Consider the following 24,866-nt stretch of genomic DNA (forward strand, 5'->3'; position numbering starts at 1 on the left):
GTGCGATGTCTACAAGAGCGACATTTGGCGAGAGCTTCGATTCCAGCGAGGCGGCTACTGGTGTCCCTATATGCAGACAATATTATATTGTTTTTTAGTGACCCTACGAAAAACCTCTCTCCGGTGTTGGGTGAGGTGGTCCGCTTCGGGGCACTATCTGGACTCAAGATCAGTTGGACAAAATCAGAAATATTCCACATGACTGATGCAACATTTCGGGCGCCATTGGACTTCCCTCTCCAGTGGTGCTCCGACCTCCCTCAATACCTTGGTATATATCTGCATCGACAGAGTGCGGAAGTCATTCGATTGAACTATGGCCCTGCACTTGATAAATTAAACACACTGGTCAATAAATTGACTAAACTACCCTTATGCTTGGCCGGCAGAATCAGGATAAATAAAATGATAGTACTCCCCTGATTCTTATATTTGTTTTGAAATATTCCTATCGTACTATCCAACGCATTCTTTGGTGGCCTCCGCAGCACACTAATTCGACTTATATGGGCAGGACGCCATCCCAGGATAGGATGGTCCACCCTTGCCCTGTCATATGTACAGGGTGGATTTGGCCTACCTGATCTCTATCTTTATTATCTAGTTGCGCAAGTGCACTTCTACTATTATTGGTATCATCCAGACGCGCAGCTCCAGTATCTTAAACCGGAAAGCTCTTAGATTCATCCATATCCATTATATTCGCTTCTCCCATTAGGACTACCCAGACATACTTCAGCAATACAGATGATCGCAATAACATGTTGGGCATGGAAGAAGCTGCAAAAGTATCTAGACGCAGAACATCTTTACTCCCCACACATTCCATTAATCAATAACCTCTGGTTGCAAGTCACAACAGAGGCATTAACTCAAAAAAACACTCCACACATGCAGGCACTGGGAGACCTATTTGAGGATTCCAATTTACGATGAGTGACATCGCTTCATGGCTGCAGCAATGTTACACACATGGACAGATTTATCCTATATAGACTTCACAGTGCAGTACGCTCTGCGATCCCCATGGCACCCCTCTTGCCACCAGACTTTCCTATATTGACACAAGGGATCAGAACTCTGGACAGTGCACATCGAGTATCCAGACCTTACCATGCAGCCGTGGATAAGAAGCCCATTAGGGAGCGGGGATCGAGGGTGGTCTGCGAGACTGATCTGGGTTTCTCCTTGTCTGATAAAATGTTATTTTGTTGTTGCTGTAAACAAACCAAACGTGTCTAATAACCATTGACATAAATTATTACATTTTAAATATTATACCCCACAACCTTTATATCGATGGGATCCCTCCAACCCCATCACTGCCTTAAATGTGCGGCAGAGCACGCAGACTTCGCACATCTGGCTTAGAATTGTGCTGTTACCTTGAAATATTGGGAGGAGGTGTTCCGTATTTTATCAGCTATGATAGAGCTTACACTTGAACCTTGTCTTTTACTGGCCCTACTGGGCTATGTTCTTCCACTGCCAAAGGGAGTTCGGAGATACACAGCCATGGCATTACTTCTGGCTCAGTGCCAGGTGTCTATGCACTGGGGAGCGGCCTCCTGCCCCACAAACAAGCAGTGGCTACGAGATATGATTGAGTGCGATGCCTCCAGTGCCATATACACATTACTCCAGCCCCCTGCCTCCAGACCTAGGCGCATCTGGCAGCCGCTGAAAACGCACTTGCAAACATTCCCACTCGAGAATGGCGCTCCGCCCTCTTGAGCAAATAGCTTACAGGGCGGCAACTGGGGGCTTTCGGCGGACAGGGACTGTGTGCCACTGGCAGAAATTGAGAGGGTGGTGCAGATGCTGTCTACCTGGGCACTGTCGGTGCGGGCATAGCGGATGTGCGCTTAGTCCATCACATGTGGGGGATTGGGGATGGACTAGCGGGAGTAGATCGTACACTGAATGTAATAGTGACTATGAGACATGATTTGAATGTAATGTAATACAATGACAAATGGGAAGAATTGCCTAAATATGTAATACATCAATGCAAGCTTTCTTTGTTTGGATGAAACTCATTTGTTTACTGATGGGTGAATATGCAATGTTATGTACTTTGCATTTTGGAAACTAATAAAAACATTTATAAAATAAAGGTTCCGCTCCCACTCCAAGTCACAGGCCTGATCTCGATCCTAGTACTGGGTCCACTCCCATGACCATTCATCTTCCTGTTTGAAGTTCTCTGGTGAGTTGAAGTACAAATCCAAACACAAGCATAAAAAGCAAAGCAGTACTGAACTCCATCCCTCCTCTTTGACTGCCAAAAGATGGCAGGAGTACTTCATGATGCACGTCTCACTCCCAAGCGAGTCTCTGGCTACAGAACTGATTCCTGAGTTGGCCCTGATGATCCCTGATTTCCCTGGCCTTCATCATCCCGCAGCAAATCAAAGCCTTTCAACAGGCCATGCTGCAAAATTTCAGTGTGCTTCTGGCGCCCTCTGGCGTTCCTTGAGGCCCTAGGAACCGCAGGGTACTGTAGTAAAGTTACCGCTTGTAAGTCATATAACCAGTTGCATCTACTCCCGTGGCACCCATTATTGAGCCCGTACCAACACCGGTGCAGACTTTTACTTCACTCCCAGGTCCGCATCGGGTCCTCCCACCCAGGTGCCCCCCTCCAATGTGTATGCAGCAGGGCGGCAAACAGAGAAAACTAGTCCGCACCCAATCCCCTATTTATCAAAAGAGGGGGACTCTAGGAGCTATTCAAAAGGTCCGGTGACCCGTGCTCCCGAAGTAAAACTTATATCAAAAGGGAGTCACCGTTCCTCAGTAGAGAGAGACAAATCTCTAAGAGTTGAAGTATAAAGTTAGTCGGAACTGAATGAGGCCGTGGGCGTTTGTTTAGGACAGTTTCCATCGCAAGTAGAGAATCTATCTGTGGAATATTTGTGTACAAGGATTCTACGTACAATGTACACAGAGTGTCAGTGATAGGGTCGAAGGGATGGTTTTCAACCATGTTGATCATAGACATACTGTCACGTATATAACAGTCGGTGAGTGGCTCAAAGTTTCTAATGAAAAAATCAACATATTGTACCAGTGGCTCTAAAATTGATCCACACCCTGAGACAATCAGTCGGCCGGGGGGGGTTTACAGATTTGTATGCACTTTGGGCAAAGTGTAAATCACTGGGGTCTGTGGTGATTTGATGTTAAGATAGCGATGCTCGTGTTTACTGAGAAAACCTTGCTCGAGGCCATCGTTGGTAATCTGCAGAATCAAAGTTTGGAGTTCTTTAGTGGGGTTGGTTTGTAATTTACAATAATGATCTGTGTTAGCCAATTGGTGGTTGATTTCATCCCTATATGTGTTGATCTCTTGGAGTACTATGCCTCCGCCCTTGTCGGCCGGTTTAATCACAAGGTTTTTATTCTGACGTAAGGTAGAGATGGCAGTTTTCTCTGCTCTGGTAATGTTGTAGGGGATGTATTGGTGTGAGCTTTCCGACTGCGCGACCTCTTTAAGAACCAATTCCTCGAAAGTAATGATCTCACTGGGGATCATGTTGGAAAAAGGTGAAAAGGTGGATGGAGGGCGTAACAGTGTGTTGGATGTGTTGATTGGGCATGGATTCTGTAAAAAATAACTGTGTAATCTTATCTTGCGAAAGAAACGTAGTAGTTCTGTTTGCAAGTCTAGAAAATTGGGGTAGGTAGTGGGGACAAATGATAGTCCCTTACTCAATATTGACATTTCATGATCTGACAGTTGGTGTGTGGAGAGATTAAAAATGGGGATGGTGAGTTTATTGTTGAGGTTGTTGGTTTCCATTGTGGGGGTTACCATTGATAGAACTTCTGGCGTGTCTGGCGTTCCCCTGGTGGGTTGTGCCAACGTGGCTGTTTGGCACGTCCTAGTTTTTGTGGCTCTGATTGACCTCGCCCTAAAAAATGGGTGTTGGGTTTTCTTATATTAGTGCTAGTGCCCTCTCCTGCGTCGGAGTTGTCTGAGGACTCGGCTGAGGTGTCCGAGAATCCAACTAAGTTATTCCGTCTATTAAAACGGCCCCAAGGTCTAGAGTTTTGGGGGTTGTTATAGGCCCTGTTTGTATAGAAGTCTTTGTTCAAGTTAGGGTAGGCTCGTTCTTGAGAAAAGGATTTTATATCCTTTTTTACTTTGTTGGATTTTTTATTTTGTTCTAGTCTGTAGAACTCGTCCACAGTTTTTTGGATTTTATCTGAATACAAGGGTGCGTTTTCAGACGTAGCAAGTAGAGGTGTGTTTAGGAGGAAAAAAGTAGTACAGAGTAGTCAGAGTTAGGGAAATGACCCACTTCAGAAAAAGGGGAATCAGGTTTAAAGCCCTTGCAACCCAGCGGTTGCGCTAAACATCTTTTTAAACAACAAGGGGACCCAAGTAAAGTCAGCCAGGGACTGCGGGAATCAATTATTTTACACTACAGTGGTCCCTAGGAAAATAGGGATAGACATACAACAATGAATACAGACCCAATCAGTGCTGTATTGATTAAACTTGTCCAGTCAGACAGAGGTTCAATATTTAATTTATCAGCAATTCTTTAAGATATATACAAATGAAGATACTGAGAGTGGGATACAGGCCTTACTTCCCCCGTATAAATGGGCTCTCCCTCTTCCTCCAGGACAATCATCCGTGCCTCCTGTAGCTCGTATTACCCGCACTTGGCCCCCCCGGAATTGTTCCATCAAGTAAGGACTCACGCATATTCCAAATGGTCCAATTCACAAGCATCAATTATTCACTCAGTATGCATGAGATCGGCACCCTGTTAGCCCTGTTTACCTAATTCCCTCTATTCCCTTGTCACCGCGCACAGTTGCTCCTTGCTCTATTGTTGACCACGAGAACTGTTCCAACATGCAATTGTAGACTATTTTCCCACCAAGTCACTGCGTCGTTTCCAAAATTCTTTCACTTTTTATGTTTCCTCCCCCCTCTTTCTCCCAACTAATGTGAATTAATACAGTAATCTAAGGCACTTATACACAGGCATGCTTATTTAATGTCCTGAAGATGATCCATGCATTGCTCGCTTGGATCAAAACGCCATTGACACCCTAAAACGCCTCATGCATTAACTGTGATGTTACCAATGAATATGTAGAGGCGTTCCTTGCGATTTGTTTACCTAATTGATGATTGTTTTCTAAAAAACAAACCATGAGCGTTGCCTGAGCCTCCCTTAAATGTTCCCCAAACTGTTTGTTTCTATGTTTCTGTAGTAGGATGCAGGCTTGTGTCCCACTCTCAGGACCCACTGGTAGCATTTAATTAGCAGGCCCTGGGTACATGTAGTACCACTTTACTTGTGAATTATGATTAATTTAAATATGTTAATTGGATACAAGTCAATCAAACCATGTTTTAACGAGTGAGCACATTCACTTTAGGTCTGGAAAGCAGTAGTAAAGAGAGCAGAGAATTAAGGCCAGCAAAAACCAGAGCAGCAAAAATCTGTAGTACAAAAGGTTTGGACAAGACCATCCTAAGGCTGACTGTCCAACAGCTATGGCTTCTCCTTTCTTTTTGCCCTGACCACTGTTAGTCCCACTGGAGCAAACGTTTTGCACATTAGAGTTCCGCGAGAATACTCGCAAGGAGATAAATTCTGGCAAGAATGGAAGACCGAGTTCCTATACCCTTTACCTTCCCTGCCGCTCTTGACTGAGTTCTGTAAAAGAACAGAAACAACCAGGCCAAATTCATCCTAGTGGTTCCTGATTGGACCAGGAGAGTGAGGTACCCAGTATTTCGGGTCATGAGCATCTATCCTTCAATCAGACTATCATTTTGATAGGATCTTCTGTTGCAGCAACAGGACAGGGTCGTTCACCTGAATCTGTTCAATCTACACCTCCGTACGTGGAGTTTGAGCAGCATCAATATTTGACTGAATTTGTTCTGCCACCTCAAATGTTGGATGTCTTCCTTGCTGCCAGACGCCCTCCCATGAATACCATTTATGCCAGCCACTTGGACACATTTATGGCCTTGTGTGGTATCTGCAAGACTGCCCCTTACAAGCAAAGCTGTTGGATGTTCTTTTGTTTGTTTTGTCTGTGGCCTAGCAAGACCTTGCATTTGGCACTATTAAAATTTCATCTTTTGGCCCTTTCGGCCTTTCTCCATTTACTGAACCAACCACCCTTATTTTTAAATATCCTGTTATTTGATTTCTAAAAGGATTGACTCACAGATTTCCTTCAAAACTGTTTTTGAGGCCACAGTGGTACCTTAACTTCGACTTGATGTTTCACATGTGTATGCCCTATGAATCGATACGCAGCTGCTCGCTGCGTCTCCTGACTTTAAAGACCATCTTCCTCATTGTGAATACTTGAGCTTGCCATGTGTTTGAACTTCAGGCACTGTCAGTGCAACCGCCCTACAACCTTTTACCTAGACAAACTGGTGTTGAGTACTCAAGTGGCCTCTTACCTAAACTTGTGACACCCTTCTATGCTAGGCAATCCATCACCCTGCCTGTATTGTTTTTCCCAACTCCTACCTCAAAAGGGGATGGATGGCTTCTTTGACTGGATTCCAAAAGGGCATTAAGCTTTTATATTGAAAGTACTAGGACCAACGTGTGGATGATCAACTTTTTGTGGAGTTCTCTGGGGCAAACCATAAGAGGATACTGTCGAGGTGGGTAGTCCTCTGTATTATCTGCTGTCCACTGGCCAAAAAGCAGCCGCTGGGTGACCGTAGAGCCCATTCCACTAGGGCTAAGGCTGCTACCACTGCATTGCATTGGCTTGCAGAATACCAGTCTTTTTTTGGGGGGGTGGGGGGGAGGAGTTTTATATAGTGCGAACTAGACCCGATAAATCTGGTATCAGAGCGCTTTACATAGCACCAGTTTCATTACACAAGGACACATTCATTTTTCTGAGGCACGGGGAGATTAAGTGATTTGCCCAGAATCACAGGATGTTGAGCGTCGTAGCCGAGACTCGAACCCGGTTCCCCAGCTTCGACATCGACCGCTCTAGTCGTAAGGCTACTTCCTCTCCCCACCGCTCTAGCCGTAAGGCTACATCCTTTCCTTGACATCTATCGGGCTGCGACATGGGCATCAGTGCATATGCTCACGAAGCACTACTGCCTTGCTCTGTTCTATACCTTTTTGTCTGAGTCCACTTCACAAGCTATCCACTGATGGAGGTACTGCTTCGGTATCTACTCTGAGGTGATTAATTTGCACTTGAAATTATTTATTAGAAGATCAAGTTACTTAACCTTCCATTACACTCTTTCTGGTGGATTCTTTAACTGTAGATTTTTCACTGCTCTCCCACCTCCCCGTTCTGTTGAGTGGTTTCTTTTTAGCATCTTAAAAGGTCCCAATTTAAGGATCTTCCAGATTCAGTCTAGCACCTGATTAAGTAACTTGTTCTTCTCTTCAGTCATGCAGATCTTCCATTAGCGTACCATTCTTCCTCACTTCTGTCTTGAGGATCGCTCAGCCAACAGCTATTCTGTCAACTTATTTTTCTACAGCTCAAATGAAGGGTCAAAGTTCTGCACCCAGTGTGTAGTAATGCTAGAATGTATTCTTGTTCGTGGTGATATGTATTTTATTAAACATTTTTGCGAATCTAAAGTTTTCCTGGGAGAGAAAAACCTTCAAACGGATCTTCCATGTATTACCTATTTTTAAAATGTAAGCTACAGTAATTGGGTTTTCTTTTCACAGCCATCAACTTGAAGAATGGGCCCGGTGAGGCATACAGAGGACCCGCCCAGGGTCAGGTGGACACAGTTTTTACTGTTTCTGATGCTGATTTCATGGAGATTGCAATGGGAAAGCTGAATCCTCAAAAGGTAAAATCAAATCATAGTAATTGGATTTCACGTTGGTGCTAAGATACAGTGATTGACTTTTAAATGAACTGTTGTGTTTTTTTAAGCAGGATCATTATGAAATGTTTGACCGTTAGCATGGATCGTACCACAATTCATTTTATATCATAACCATATCTTTTGAATTTTAGAAGTAATTTGCTGAGTTTACTCGTGTTATTGGTGAGCTTGAGCTACCATGACCTTACATTCTATACTACAAATATATTTACGTATGTATTTGTTTATTTATAATAGAATTGTCTTTTCATTTCTAAATCTTCAAGTAAAGGATGTATCCGTTAAAAGTCAAAGCAATCCTTCAGCTTTCTCATCATGATGCCATGTGGACAAAACAAACAACCATCCAAAATAAGTTATGTCTCTGCACCACTTTAAGTAATCCCATGGAGATTTTCCTTTCTTCTACATAAGCTAATTCTGTAAAAAAAAAAAGAAAGTCACATGATGTCTGCTGCTCTGTTATTTTTAATAGTTTTGTGCCAAAATTCCCATTCTCCAACAAAGAATGCCATTCTTTTGTTTTGTTGAGGGCTGTGTGAAATTTAAATTAGTTCTGCTTGGCTGCTGATAGGATTCACTGAGTTAGCTCTCCCATTCTTGTCCACTGGCTGGCGCATCCTTGTGAATGAACATTCACTGGTGAAGTTTTAGCCAACACATGATTTAGAAGCCGACAAGTTAATTAGTGGAAGTCTTGAAACCTAACAAACTCTTGCGGATGGGGTGCCACCATACCTCAGGTAGGCTTGAGGCTGGTCCCACACACTAGGAGATTTTGCCCACAGGCTAGCAATGCAGGCTGCGGGGACGAGGCCTCCCATGCAAGAGCCATGCCCCCCCCCCCTCATTGGGGATTACTGTAGCTTTTCGCAGGAGTAAGAGACTCCTCAAAGAGCCGACACCACCCTGTCTCCAGTAGGGAAGGCGGCCCAACCTGGAGCCCTGGTCTGCGGGGTCTGGGCTTTGCAGGCAAAGCAATGGCTTATCACACCTTTCATTGAAGATTAGTGAAACTGGTCAGCCCTCATGATCCCAGACTCTTCCCTGGTGTGATGCCACCTTTCCTCAGTCAGGCTAGGTGGCTCTGCCCGGTGGCTGACCCCTCACAGAGGTCGCTTATCCGTTTTAATCCCTGGAGTGCCACAAGAGTCCTGTAGGTCTGCAGCCACCCTGCCCTGAGTAGGGACTGTCACCCCAGTCCATTGGCTCAGGGTGCCCCAAGTCAGTGTGTTCTACGTTCCTGGAGCCCAAACCTGAAGTGTTAAGGAAGGTTTGGATGCCAGCCAACCACTCTCTCCTATTGGGCCTACATGGGAAGCTGTTCTTCCTTGACTATTAAACCACAATAAAGTGGGGGCTTACAAAACTCGCAGAAGGAGCAAGTATGTGTTAGCCACACTGGCAGCCACCAGTTATCTGGTCAGTCAGCCTGCGACCAGATGGCCCTAGCTAACCTGACGACCAGAGTGCCCAGGCTAACCTGACTACCAGAGTGCCCAGGCCCACGGCAGCTGATGGCGGCCAGAGCAGCCATGCATTCTTAGGCTAGTGCTGTGAGGCTCTTCCTAGAGACATTGACAGTCTTTCCTCCCAGTGACTCCGCTGGCACCATCTCTGGCCATCTGGTCATCCTGCTGACTTGCAAGCAATCATGCCCTCATTTCCCTGTATCTGGCGGTACAGGGCTGAGAGGTCCAGTACCCCAAGACTTGTGGCGGAGACAGCCTCTCATGGGCCCAGCTGTGGCTCTTCCCACCCATCATCAGTGGCCGAGGGATGCCAGGGGCAGCAGGTACCCACAGACTGAGACAAAAGCTTGACTCAGAGGATGGCTTTAAATAGATTGTAGGGATGTTGCTACTCTGGTCCTCAAAAACCCAGATCACAGAATCAGGTGTCTACGAATGATTTAGCATTGGGTGCCTCACAAACATACAGTCCCCAAGTGAGCAGCTGTACGCACTGGCCCTGAATTTGGCTATGCTTGGGTAAGCGAGGTTCCATTGCACTGATGTATTGTTACTGGTTAGGGAGATTCTGATTTAGAGGCATTTAGTCATAATCCCACAGACAGTATCTTCACCCCATTGGCTCCTCTCATACTCAGCAGGATTACAATTGCAACAATACATCATCAGTAGGGTAAAGCTAACCTGTCTCACAATGGTCTAATCCCAGCTAATGCTACTTATTGGTTGGTAAGCAATTTAATCCTTGGTGAATTCTGCTTCACAATGATAGGAAGAGCCGGCATCAACGGATCAAAATTGACGTTGCTATGATCTCTTGCCCTCCACTAGCCAGTTATTCCTGTGGCAACTTTTCTGACCCCTCCTGATAGAAAGCCCAAAAAGTCAGAAGGATCGTGAGGCCCAACTTTCACAGTCATTATCCATATTGAAGATCGATATCAAGCAAGGTTTTGCCCTTCTGCTTTCCAGGAGATTATGTGTTCTCATTTGAGAGGTGAGGTGCTCCGATTCCCAGATCCAAGACCAAAGCCCAGGGGTGCCAGGGCCAAAACCGGCACCCCAGTCCTGGCTGTCGAACTAGCATGCAGCCATGCGCCCCAGATTTTTCCCCACCAGAGGCAGACCAGCCACCTGCCTGCCCACCCAGATAGTTGAAGGCCAGGCGCACAGGTGGCATCCCTGTGTACCAAGTACTGGGGAAGGGGTCCTGTGATGGGTGGTCCTGGTCCGACCATGGGAGAAATGAAGGTAGCCAAGTCCCCAATGACAGATTTCTTAAAGGTCTTGTACATATGTTCCCACCTTCCCCTTTCATTACGCCTCAGTGAGACCTTAATTTCACTCAGTCACACCCTGGGAGATCCCCAGGGCAATTGACATTCGAGCAATTCTCAGACAGTAGTAGCCCGAGGGGGAACGTGTGGCCGTAAGGTGCGATTGAAGTGTCAGTGATCAATGTGTCCTGCAATTTACACTAATTCTCATACCTAGCCACATTCTTTATTGGTGTGCGAGTCGAATGATCCACCGCCAAGAGTCATACGCAACTTTCCTAATGCTCAGGCACGAGTGGCGGGTGTAAGACAGCACTGACTTCCACCACCCATGTGTCTAGGTGAGAAAGCATGCTGCTCCCACAGCAGCATAGGCAGGCAGCTCCACTACTGGCCCTCCCAGACATCCAGGTGGGACCACACAAGTCTTCAAAGCCCATCCATACAGACTCGGGCAACCAGGTACCTGGCACCAGGGAAGGTCGTTTCATCCACACACTGGCCATCTGTCACCCAGCAGGGACCAGGGTTCAGACCCTGTGCATCAAGAGTCCCCAGCTTAGGTTGTGGGCCCTGGCACACTAAGTGACAGAGGATGATATTCAAGCAAATGTAACTGACCTCCAGGAGCCATGGCTGGGCTAGAAGAGTCAAAGGAGCCTTCATCTGGACTTCCAGGGCAGTCTCTGCCATATGAGCAACTATGCATTCTTATGGCATATGCGACCAGATAGCTAGGCTTGAAGGACACTGTATCTTATGAATTGTAGTCCACTCGTCCTTGGAGAAGCCAGAGGCTCCCATGGCTGGGTTTTCTGAGCTAGAGCCAGGCTTCATGCACAGGGCAGTGGGGTAGCTCTCATAGAGCTTTGACCTGGTGCACGGATGCATTTTTCCACCACGGAGAAGGAGGGGAGACCTTCCAAATCCTGCAGAACCCTGTCCCGGGCTCTTTGCTACACAGGCGGGACGGAGAGACTCAGGCTCGGGGTTTCCTCTGCAGGGCCATTCCTAACTCTGACCCAGGGCCCAGTTAGAGCTTTTTTACCTGGCCAAGCAGCGGAGCTGACCCTGGGCTCAAAGCGACACAGCAGGCCAGACAAGGAAGCCTGCGGCCAGGAACTTCCGAAGCTCTGACCCCAGGGTCAGCAAGAGCATTTGTAGCCAGCCAAGCATGGGGTGATTTCCTTGCCTGTGGCACCCCATTCTGGGCTCTAAGTGACATGGTGGGCTGAGGAAGGAAGCCTAGAACAGACAGCCTGGTGACTCAAGCCTGTCCCGCTAAACTGAATCCTAATGCCTTTTCCTATAGCTCCTCTGGACTGAGTCTAAGGAGCTTGACTCTGTGGGCCGAAAAGTCTTTGTGGCAGTTTGGTTCTTCACACAGCTGATGCCATGCGCCTTCATGGTTACTTCTTTGATGCCCTACCAGCAAGTGAACATGACTGTTTTATCCTTCCTGAGCACATGGAAAAAGCAGTAGTCATATCTGGCTAGTGATGGACCAGATCCCTCTAAAGAAATCCTGAAGAGCGGTGTGGATTTCGTTGACAGAGTGTTATGTTTGATGGACTCGACCGTTAACCATGCGCTGCCAACCCAGAATGCACTCCCACCCTGGAATGCACTCTAAAGGCATCTTGAGATATGTGCAATTAACAGTAATGGACATACACTTGGACAGTAAACAACTCTTTTGTGGGAATGTCAGTTTTTCCCTGGAAAACAGTTCTGAAACGTTTGTGCAACTGCACACTCACTGGACCTGGCCCCCCCAGCAAACAGTTCCACCAACAATATAGGAAGGTTTGTGACTTCTCCAGGGTTCAACAGTCCCACTACCGACCTCCATCACTCCTGATCCAACACCCCAGCAGAGATATCGGTCCTCTCAGAGAACGCTATAATCATCAGAAGCTACTGCTGTTGCCACCTTCCTCAAACGGCTTTGCTGCCTCAAAATTTCCGTGCCAGGTCTAACACTCCCCCTGTAGGAAAATTGCTTTTTATGTAGTCTACCAAAATGAGGTACACTTTATAGAAAGTCCACAAAACCCTTATCGGTTTACAGGGCTTCTACTAATAATCTTAAATGCTCTATTTGTGGTAGTGTGGGAGATCAGTTTAAGCTTATCAGAGGGTAGTATTAGGCATTTGTTGTACACACAGAGTCAATAAATGAGACACACACTCAAGACGAAACTCAAAACCAATTTAGAAAAATAGCGCAGATTTTTATATAATTTGTTACTTCAAGATTATGAGTTATTTAGAGGTCAGTTTTTACAATAGAAACAGTAGAAAATGACTGCTCTCAGATTTGAGGCATGAGCCTCGAACGCAATAATGTTATCCTATGGGCGAAACATTCACTGCATAGATACACTTACAGACGACTTACAGGACTGTTCTTTTGGACTTAAGGTTAGTAAAGGCCAAAGTCCAAGAAAGCACCAAAAGTTCAAGTTTACCTGCCCTAGAGTGTCCAGGTGCAAACGTGCTGTAGGTGGAGGTAGACTCGAACATTACCCGCTAAAGTCAATGGGACTAGTACCTGTAAGAAAAAGTCTGCAAGTGGAGACGGGGGGACTAGTCCGGCAGAACCCCAAGGGGGGTTCGGCTCTTGAGAGACCACAGAGACACCATCGGTTTACGTGAGCCCGGGCTGGGGAGCTTGGGTGCTGAGGTGTTTAACTTGCGGCTCGGTGAGTTAGAGGCTCTCACAGTTCTTGGTGTGCCTGCAGAAGAGGGAAAAGAAACACAGCAGGGCTGCTGGCCTCTCTTGAAGTCCCTCTACGTGCAGGTAAGTTTTGGCAGCAGTGGTGTTTGACTGAACACAAACAAACCTTGGTACTTGCAACTGACTCTGGTGCCTCAGGTATTGGTGCTGGATGGCTCCTGGATTGTCAGGAGAGCAGCAGCCAGGCAGGGGTTTGCCCTAAGTTAGGTGCTGGTCCACATTTCTCATGTCTTCTGGTCTTTTGTCCTCCTCCTTCTTTCAGGCAGACGATTTTTAGCTACTGGTGTCAAAATGTAGGGGTGTTAAGGGGATTGAAGGGTAGTAGCCAATGGGCTACTTACCTCTGGGGTCACTAGATCCCCTTTATGACCACTTACTGGTATGGAGTGGACATAACACTGTCCAAGAGTTTCTAATTCCACCAAAAGGAAGATAGTGGAATCCTTCTTTCGTGGAGCACATCAGGTGGCCCACCTTAGTGTGACTGGCATGGAGGTGCAACACGCCTACTGCATAGCTAATTTCCCGCCTGTCCTGTTCCCAAATGGGCCTCAGGGTAGGGGGTGGCATCTCCCTGGTATGGGGGAAGCTGCGACTGCATTTCAAAGGCAGCAGGGGCTTTTAAGTCCCAGGCCTTGATATGTGAAATCACTAGCCATCCTGCTGGAGAAGGTGTGAACACTTTCCTCCGGAACAGCCATTGTTTCTGATCTCACAGAGCGCAGGTTGGCATCTGCAGGGGGTCCGAAACGTGTCTGTTGGGGCAGGCTGGATGAAACCAGACAGCCAACAAGCTAGGTTTTTTCAGGGGGCACCTCTAAGATTCCCTCTGGGTGCATGTCATATTAAATCTAGTACTGGTAACAGTACAGATTTATGAAGCCAAGGTGTTTTATACCAATCAGTATTGGTTTCAATAAAGCCATCATGTAGCTTGGGAACTCATAATGACCAGTGCATATACTTGAGATGGCTTCTCTGTTCACTTGTACCATCTAGCAATTGAAATGGACAGCACAGGGGCACAGCTGTTCATGCAGATATGTCTTCATATGTAATATAATGCACCCTTCCTTAGGGCTACTAAGCCTGCTGTAGGGGTGACTTACATATATTATATGCAGTGACTTTAATATGACACACAGTGAATGTGCTATGTTGTATTTTCACACATGATTTGTACCATGTCACGCAACCTGAAATGGCAGCCTGCATGTTATTTGTATGGGGGTCCCTTAAGGTGGCATAATACTTGCTGCAGCCCTTGGGGACCCTCTTTAGTACCCCTGTCATTGGTACCAGGTGTACCATTTACTAGGGACTTGCTAAAGTATGTGCCAGTTGCAGTACACTTAGACCATTTTCCCTTGTTTTTAGGGAAAGCACATTGGCACTGGGACCTGGTTAGCAGGGATTCAGTGCACATCAGTCGGAAAACATCAGTACCAGTGGCAAAAAGTGTGTGTGACCATGACAAAAAGGGGCACTTTCCTACACCCCCTGCTAATGCCACCAGCGTCTGGTGGCGGTAATGGTCTCCAGTTTGTCCCCTAATTGTGAGATGATCACAACAGATGAATGGGGCAACCAGCTTATCCACAAAAGCATCACCCTAACCTTCCTTACTGTCCCTCATGACCACCCTCCTTCCACATGGACATGCTCCATGACACACGCCTCAATACTGGATACAGAAGTTTTTATGTTGCTGAACAAAGCGTTCATAGTGGTGGTGTCTTCCAATTGAAGAGGTACAGGATTTTACCCCCTTTCTTAGTCCCCAAGAAACCAGGAAGCGCTGAGCATGGGTAATGTGGGCAGCTGGCCGGGCCCACACTCAGGTCGAAAACATGGGGCCCTCTTCTGTGTGAACTGCCACCCTGCCAGTCAGCCCACCTGTTCCTCCAGTACCCCCTCCCCAATCTGATCACATCAGAGTGCTTCAACGCCTAAGGAGTAGAAAGTACTATATAAATCCAGTTACGATTGCAAATGTAATTTTTAGGGTGGTGTGTTGATCTCCCTGGTCCAAGGGCGTGGTGGCATTCCTGGGGGCACTGGGGTGGGGAGAAGAAAGACAGTGGGTGGGGAAGTGGGCAGCAGCAAAGTAAAAAATTGTGTTGGCTCACAGCATCAGGGACGGGGAAGCACCTTCCTTTAAAACCTGACCTGAAGCCTTTCCTGCTCTTTATGTTTTGCGTTGCCAGACAACAAAAGGCCTGCTTTGTTCCAAGGATCAGCTAGATATTATCAGGTGAAGAGAGGGATGCGTTGGAAGAGGACGGAGCAGTCAGAAAAGACTGGCATGGCAGGGCAGTGTTTAGCAAAGCTCAGTCCACTGGACATTGAGGCGTTGCATCAGGCTGCAAGGTCCAGGAATGGGGCACAATTCTCTGTGCCTTGCATCTAATATCCAGTGCTGCAAGGCCCAGGGCAGAAGGCCCCCCTTTCCTTGGCTGCAGTGCTACTATTGCTGTGAAGCCCAGGGCTTGAAACTCTCTCCCTTGAGCCTCACAGCACATAGATTAGTTTCATGGAAGTGGCGGACCAGCTCTAAGTCCTTGCGTCGGTTCTAAATCCTGTGATTCTAGGCGAATCAATAAATCTCCCCATGCCTAAAAAACAAACCTGACCTTTCGTAATGCTATTGGTACTTGTGTAAAGCGCTCCAAAAACTTTGGGCCGAGTTCGTGCTATATAAAAGTGCAAAAAAAGGAACCACAAAGCCATGTAAGTCACTTCACGTGCTGACACTGTGCATTCTGCATGACCATGACTCCTGAACCCCCTGCTGAATGGATGGATAAATGATTGAAAGGCAGGATGGATGGATGGATGGAGTAAAAGGGTGGATGGATGAGTGAAATGATGGATGAGTGGATAGATGGATGAGTGAGTGAAAGGGTCAATGGATGGATGAGTGAAAGAGTGGATGGATGATAAGAGAATGGATGATGTGTGAGTGAAAAGCTGGCTGAGTGAAAGGGTAAATTGATGGATGGGTGGGTGGATGGAAGAGTTAAAGGGAGGGTGGATGAGTGAAAGTGTGGATAAATGGACGGATGAATAAAAGCGTGTATGTAAGGATGGATGATTGAAAGAGTGGATGAATGAGTGAAAGGGTGGCTGGATGAGTGAAAGAATGGATGGATAAAAGGATGGATGGATAAGACAATGGATGGATGGATAAGTGAGTGAAGGGCTGGATGTGTGAAAGTATAAATGGATGAGTGGAAGGGTGGATGGATGGATTAGCGAAAGTATTGATGGCTGAGTGAAGAGGTTGGAAGATGGAAGAGTGAAAACAAGGATGGATGGAGTGAAAGGGTAGATGGACGAATAAGCGAAAGGATAGATATGTTAATGGGTGGTTGTGTGAGTGAAATGATGATGTACAGGTGGATTAGTGAAAGAATGGATAGATGAGTAAAGGGAGTGTGAAGGGATGGAAGAAAGGATGGATGGATAAGTGTAAGTGTGAATGGATGGATGGACGGATGAGGTGATGGATGAGTAAGAGAATTGATAGGGAAAGGGTAGTGGATGGATGAGGGAAGAATGGAGTGACAGTGTGGATGGTTGAGTGGTGGGTGGGATAAATAAGTTAAATGATGGATGGATGGCTGGATGGATGGGTTTGGGTATGGATGGATAGGTTTTGATGTGAATGGATAGGTTTGGATGTGGATGGTAACACAAATGGACGGAATGGTGAAAGACTGAATGATGGATGGAATAATGAATGGATGACAGAATGTTAAATGTGAAATGGTGGACATCAGCAGGTGCATGCATAGATGCTGGATGGAAGAGACAAGAGTTCTTCACAGACTTGCTTCACTAACTTGGTGCGATAAAAGCTTTGGTTCAAAGTGCGGGTATATTTTGATTTTCTGACTACTCCCTTGTCTATGTGTGACATTACTGTATTTGCCATTTGTACCTATAGCATATCTACACCATACGTAGGACTTTTGAGTGACACCCAACTGCTACTTGAATGTTAGTTTAGTAATTGTAAATTGTAGCATGTTTTGTTTTAACCCCTTCGCTGCTAGGCCTTTCTCCCCCCTGCTAAGCCTTTTTTTGGCTATTTGGGGTAGTTCGCTCTTAGGCCCCTGTAACTTTTTGACCACATAAGGTATCCACGCCAAATTTGCGTCCCTTTCTTCCAACATCATGGGGATGCTAAAGGTACCCTGGGTTTGTGGATTCCCTGGAGGGGACCCAGAAATTAGCCAAAATATAGCTACAATTAGTTTTTGGGGGGAAAAATGGGAAAGAACTGCTGCAAATGAAAGCGTCTGTGTTTTTTCCCTGCAAATGGCATCAGCAAAGGGTTTGTGGGGCTGAAATCACCATTTTCACAGCTTTGTCAGAAAACCAACTTTTTTTTACAGTTTTGTCATTTTACTGGGATATAGCCTATTTTGCTATTTTTGTGCTTTCAACCTTCTTCCAGTTAATGTAGAAATGGGTATGAAAGCAATAATGGATTCTGGAAAGCTATACATTTTAGAAATGTAGACAAAATTCTGAATTCAGCAAGGGGTCATTTGTATAGATCCTTCAACGTTTCTTTATAGAAACTAACAGTTTAATATAGGAAAAATTGAAAATTAGTTGAAAAAAAACAGCCATTTGTGCAAACGTTTTCACCTGTAACTTCTTCCACTTGTGACAGCTGTTTGAAAGCAATATACCGTTACATCTGCTGGACCTTTCTGGTTGTGGGGATATTTAGGACTTGTAGGTTCACCAAGAACCCAACGAACCCAGAGCCAATAACTGAGCAACGTCTTACAATGGGTTTTTTATTATGTACCGGGTATATAGTAATTAATTTGGGAAAATATATACATGGAAAAATCGGTATGAAAGACCCCTATGTATATCTGAAATTGGAACAAAATATAGAGTTTAGAAACAGTAGATATTTGCACATTTCCGAAATTGTGAGTACCCATACTAGCATGAGAATTATAGGTCATTTTTCAAAATTACTTCTTTTTTACACATTGTCTTTCATTTGGAAGGCAGAAATGCATTGAAAGTCAATAGGTAATAACAGTTGCTCTACAATTCTGTGTTACCCTAAGTCTCCCAATAAAAATGGTACCTCACTTGTGTGGGTAGGTCTAGTGCCCGCGACAGTACACGGCTCAAAACGCAATGTGGACACACCACATTTTCACAAGGAAAACTGACACTTTGTTTGCAAATTGCCTAGCTGTTGAGTTTGAACCCTAGCTCTGCCCGCACCTAGGGAAACCTAGCAGACCTATAACATTTTTAAAACTAGACACCAAGGGGAATCCATGATGGGGTGACTTGACTGGCTCTCACCAGGTTCTGTTACCCAGAATCCCTTGCAAACCTAAAAATTTGGGGGGGAAAACACATTTTCCTCACATTTCTGTGGTAGAAAGTTCTGGAATCTGCGTGGATCCACAAAATTCCACCCACCCCGCGTTCCCCAAAGTCTTCTGAGAAAAATGGTACCTCACTTGTGTGGGTAAGCCTAGTGCTCGCGACAGGAAATGGCCCAAAACGAAACATGGACACACCACATTTTCACAGTGAAAACTGACCCTTTTTTGCAAAGTTCCTACCTTTAGATTTTGAACCCTAGCTCTGCAGGCACCTAGGGAAACCTAGCAAACGTATACATTTTTGAAAACTAGATACCCAGGGGAGTCGAGGATGGGGTGACTTGACTGGCACTCACCAGGTTCTGTTACCCAGAATCTCTTGCAAACCTAAGCATTTGTAAAAAAAAGAAAATGTTTAAAAAATCCTCACATTTCTGTGGTGGAAAGTTCCGGAATGTGCATGGATCCACAAAATTCCACCCACCCTGCGTTCCCCCAAGTCAACAAAAATGGGACCTCACTTATGTGGGTGGGTCAAGTACCCGGGACAGGCAAGGGCCCAAAACCTATTGAGGCGACATCAAAATTACCTATCACAAAACAACCTGGTTTTGCAAGGGGGGTCCCATGAGTTCTTGGCCCCGGGCTCGGCGACCATCTAGGTAAACCTACCAAACCCACACATTCCTGAAAACTAAACGCCCGGGGGAGTCCAGCGAGGTATGGCTTGCGTGGGTCCCCCAACATTTTCCTGCCCAGAATCCCCTGCAAACCTCAAATTTAGCTGAAAGAAACACTGGGAAAGTTCTGGAATCTTCCTGGATCCACAAATTCCCTACCAAATTTCCTACCACCCAGCGTTCCCCCAGGTCTCCTGATAAAAATAGTACTTCTCTCGCATGGTTGGGCAAGTACCCGCGACAGGCAAGGGCCCAAAACCTATTGAGGCGACATCAAAATTACTATTTCACGAAACAAACTGGTTTTGCAAGGGGAGTCCTGTGAGTTTGTGGCTCTGGGATATCTAGGTAAATCTACCAAACCCATACACTTCTGAAAACTAGACACCCAGGGGAGACCAGCGAGGTATGACTTGCGTGGGTCCAATATTTCCCTTCCCAGAATCCCCTGCAAACCTCAAAATTTGATGAAAAAATCACATTTTTCACACATTTTTGTGTGGAAAAGTTGTAGGATCACCTGGCAGACACAAATTTCCTCACACCCAGTGTTCCCCCAGGTCTCCCAATAAAAATGGTACCTCACTTATGTGGGTAGGCATAGTGGCAGGAACAGGAAATGGCCCAAATCGTACTGTGGAGACTTCAAAATTACCTATATCAAAACTACTTGGTTTGGGGGGGGGGGCACCTGGTTTTTTGGCCCCGGGCTCACCGCCATCTAGGGAAACCTACTAAACCCACACATTTCTGAAAACTAGACACCCTGAGGAGTCCAATGAGTTATGGCTTGTATGGATACACCAGCGGTTCCCTACCCAGAATCCCCTGCAAACTTCAAATTTAGCTGAAAAAAATCACTTTTTTCATACATTTTTGCGTGGGATCACTGTGCCGGCACAAATGTCCTACAATCCAGCGTTCCCCTTGTTCTCCCGGGTAAAATGATACCATGTACTCCCATGGGTGTTTAGTTTACGACAATATCTACAGTTGGTAGGTTTTTCTTAGATGGAATGTACACAAAAAAGACAAATATTACTGCACAGCCATCTATTCCTCAAGCACACACATACTGGTTGGATTTGGCATGAGGGCGAGTGATGGTTCAGTATATAACATTTGATTAATAAAAGATTTCACAAAAATCAAATGCACTGTCAATAATTGAAAGGACAAAAAACTGGACCAGTGACTCACAGCTCGTCAGCTGTAAAGCTGCGTCAAGGCACCAAACGCTTTACAGGCCATTCACACACCTTTCATATGTGATACACACAAGACCATTCACACCACCGGGCACGAAACCAACACATTACAACATTAACATACAAAAAGGGACAAGGTACACCCTGCTAGCAGTGTGTGTAGTGACCAGCAGCAAGTCACTATTCGCACACCGCCAGCCTGTGGTGTTTCGATTTAGATGCCCGTACATAGGTTTCCATGAATCATGTCCTTATATAGGCACAATTCGCATTGTCCTTATTTAGGCATAGAATCCCAGTCCTTATTTAGGCATTTGCCATGCTATCCAAATACAGGCATGTTCACCTGTATCCGTCCATCCCACGTCACAACAAGTTCCTAGAAACCAGACCCTTAAGCCATCAGGACTAAGTTCGGAAGAGACCATATCCCGGTCTGATGTACTGACCAGATGCTGTCATCCCTGCTCGCAGAGAATCCAGCTTCCAGTGTTCTGACTCCCTTCGCGGGGTGTTATCAAGAACCTAGAGGGACTCTTGGCATACAAAACTTAGTATATATCATACTATAGAAAACAGCACCTACTCTTACCTTGTACTACACTTGGGTTAGGTACACTGGGGTAAAACTATTTAGAAGCATCAGACGAGTATTCACTTTTTAGCCTGTGTTATTTATGTATGTATGTATATATGAATATATGTCATAGCTAAAAGACAATGCTATTGCAGTATTATTTCTTCTTACTGCTTACGCTGTGCGTATTATTTCTTGCTTACTGTCTAATGATTGTAACAGCTCATATTTCTTACACGAGAAACAAGACTGTTCAATAAAACCTTTTATTGAAACGCCTGTCTATCTATTTCTGTGTAACTCTGAAGAAACTAAGCATGCGCAATTGACTGAGTGAAACTGTTATCTATTGTTTCCACGATTCTGAGACGCGTTCCAATTTTACTGGAAACAAAGTTGTCATGTTTATGCGGTTGTCAGAAACTAATCCCTTCTTGTTCATTCGAGAAGTTTCTAGTGACCTCTGAGTTAGCTGGCACACATAAGTAATTAAGTTTAATGTACTCGATAGGAGCATACTTACCGTAGTCCTATGCAAAAACTATAGTGTATATTATTCCAATGCGCAGAGCCTATAAAGGAAATGGGAACTACACTACAAGCTAAGCGCCAGTCCACGCACACCACCAGCCAGGCACCAGTCCACGCACACCGCCAGCCGAGCGCAAGTTCACGCACACCGCCAGCCGAGCACCAGTCCACACACACCACAAGCCAAGAGCAAGTCCACGCACACTGCCAGCAAAGGGCCAGTCCACGCACACTGCCAGCAAAGGGCCAGTCCACGCACACTGCCAGCAAAGGGCCAGTCCACGCACACTGCCAGCAAAGGGCCAGTCCACGCACACCGCCAGCCAAGCGCCAGTCAACACACACCGCCAGCCAAGCGCCAGTCCAGGCACACCGCCAGCCAAGAGCCAGTCCAGGCACACCACCAGCTGAGCACCAGTCAACAAGCACCGCCAGCCAAGCGCCAGTCCACGCACACCACCAGCCAAGTGCCAGTCCACGCACACCGCCAGCCAAGCGCCAGTCCACGCACACCACCAGCCAAGCACCAGTCAACGCACACCGCCAGCCAAGTGCCAGTCCACGCACACCGCCAGCCAAGCGCCAGTCCACGCACACCACCAGCTAAGCGCCAGCCTACACACACCGCCATCACATTTAGGGTTTTTTTAATACAAAAAAAGAACTCACAAACAAATTGCAAATAGATACAAATCTACTAACACAAAATCTGAAACTAAATACAGTGCACAAATGCCAACCTTGAAACTGAACAAAAAATATAAAACAATAGAGACCAGGCAGTTCACTTTACCACTCGTGGATGCTTCCAAAAATTATTTTGCGTGTGGTACATTCTAAAACAAGCAGGCACGCACAGCGCAGGGTTAGAAGGACACTCGGGCAGTACATACGAGTCTCCTTCCGCGTACCTCTTCACCGACAGACTCTACATCTCTACATAGTCTTTTGAGGGTGTGGGAGGAATGTTATCAGGAAAGTGGCGATCTTTCAATCTAGCCACATCCTCCACCACTCCAACTCTATGAACACTTGCCTGTTCCGCTACAACAAGGCTGTCTATTACAGACCCCTGAAACTTAGCAAAAGTCATCTTTGACTCAGGACAAGAATCCTTGAATACAACATAAACATTAAAGGTTGCCAAGTGGAAAAGATGGATAGCCAACTTCTTATACCAAATATAAGCCTTACGAAGAGCAGTGTAAGGTTCCAACCTCTGATCTACTCTGTCAACACCACCCATGTGCCTATTATAGTCTAAAATTAACACCAACCTGCACGCTTCACCAACCTGCCCCCAAACAGTCACAGGTGAAGGACTTTCATCATGGATGGTAGTCAACATGTAAACATCTCTCCTGTCTGAAAACTTGACAGCTAGAAGTTCCTCGAAATGCAATGTACTGCATTGTCCCCGCACAAGCTGTTGACAAACGAGTTTCTTTACGGTTAGAGCGGATTCTGCCACAAGCAACAGTGTCCACTTTGGCTTATTCCCTGAACAATTGTACACCAGTGTAGAAGTTATCTACATATAAATGGTGACCTTTGTTAAAAAGACCTCCACCAAGTTACCACACAATTTTCTCAGTCACTCCAAAGGTGGACAGACAACCAGGGGGTTAATCCTGGAATCCTTAACAGTGTAAACACTGAAATTAGAGACATATCCAGTCCTACTGTCACACAGCATATACATCTTAATTCCATAGTGTGCCCTCTTACTAGGAATGTATTGCCTAAAAACCAAGCAGCCCTTGAACAAGACCAAAGACTCATCCACTGCTATTTCTTTCTCTAGAGCATAGATCTCGGAAAATCAATCTACAAAGTGATCAATGACAGGCCGAATCTTTAAAAAACGGTCACAATCAGGGTAATCTTGTGGCAACTCTAAACCATTCTCGACAAAATGCAGCATCCGAAGCAGAAGCAAATACCTATCACGACTCATGACTGCCGGAAATATAGCTGTTGCTATCAAGGGACTAGTAGACCAATATGAAGACATTGATGGCTTCCTTAGCAAGCCCATCAAAAAAGTTAAACCCAAGAACTTCTTCATCTCTTCCAGATTTGTGGGTGTCCACCGGGTAGCTCTAGAGTGGGGCCTAAGGCTAGCACTGTTGTCCCTCAAACACTGTTTGGCATACAAATTAGTCTGCTCAACAATCTCTGCCAAAAATACATTGTCCGTAAACAACAGAAAAAAATGTATCGGCAAAAAGTTTTCAGTATTCACTCTACACCCTGGAAAACCACGAAAGTCTGTCAATGCCGGCTGCACCATGCCTGGGGCAACCCAGAGGTCAGCACTTCCAACGGGAAGCCTTGCAGCCACAGGCGGCAGCCCAGATGCCTCTTGCTGCACTTTCGGCGCATCAATGACCTCCTCTAAAACAGGCACTTCTTCTGCACTAAGAGTAGCTTCATCATCCAATGATTCCTCGTGGACAGAAAACTCACTGCCTGAATCTTCCATTCCCTCCTCTGCCTCAGATGCAGAGTCAGTCTCTGAACCATGGTCAGAGGAAGACTCAGAAAGCATACCAACAACCTGCTGAGCAGTAATCCTAAGTCTATACATTATCCCTACTAAGAAAGGAGACTGCACAAACAAGTCAACAACAACCAACACTACAAAAACTACTTACAAAATAAGTAAGTAAAAAAATGTGTGCCTTTATCACAAAGATCTATATACTCAAAAACTATACGATTCACTTGCAAGTGACAGCTACACTCCCTAGCACCTACTCTGCATTGACACAGCAAAAACCAACGATGTCCCACTAGAAAGAAAAAACAAAACCATTTACTCACAAGACAACAAAATACACATCGAGCACAAATGCAAAACGTTTTTGACACTCCAAAAACAGAAGCAAACATACTGCTATTATTACACCATTTGCAAAAAACACATTTATGCAGGTAAATGAAACTCATTTACATTGTACAAAAAAAAGTCTCTTACCAAACACATGCAACTACATAAACAGCAGAACCACCAGTAACAAAACCGCAGCCTGGAACAGTCTAAAGAGCAAAAGCCTTGAACTAGAACAAAAAGGGAGAAATAAAGCATTACCATTACAATTCACAAGAAATAAAACAATTAACA

General features: G+C 45.6%; 1 protein-coding gene and 1 pseudogene across 1 annotated transcript in view; one reads left to right on the forward strand and one right to left on the reverse strand.

Annotated features, from left to right (window-relative positions):
• HSD17B4 (hydroxysteroid 17-beta dehydrogenase 4) overlaps positions 1 to 24,866 on the forward strand; it is a 974,808-nt gene that overhangs the window by 934,604 nt on the left and 15,338 nt on the right. Inside the window, exon 23 of the mRNA XM_085632660.1 lies at positions 7,716 to 7,843. Within this exon, the coding sequence (XP_085488786.1) occupies positions 7,716 to 7,843 (128 nt within the window). The remainder of the gene's footprint in view (positions 1 to 7,715; positions 7,844 to 24,866) is intronic.
• Positions 10,743 to 10,896, reverse strand: LOC146865796 (5.8S ribosomal RNA; annotated as a pseudogene).

Source organism: Triturus cristatus, chromosome 2_1, assembly GCF_964204655.1.
Source record: "Triturus cristatus chromosome 2_1, aTriCri1.1, whole genome shotgun sequence".
In the NCBI taxonomy this organism is placed as follows: domain Eukaryota; kingdom Metazoa; phylum Chordata; class Amphibia; order Caudata; family Salamandridae; genus Triturus; species Triturus cristatus.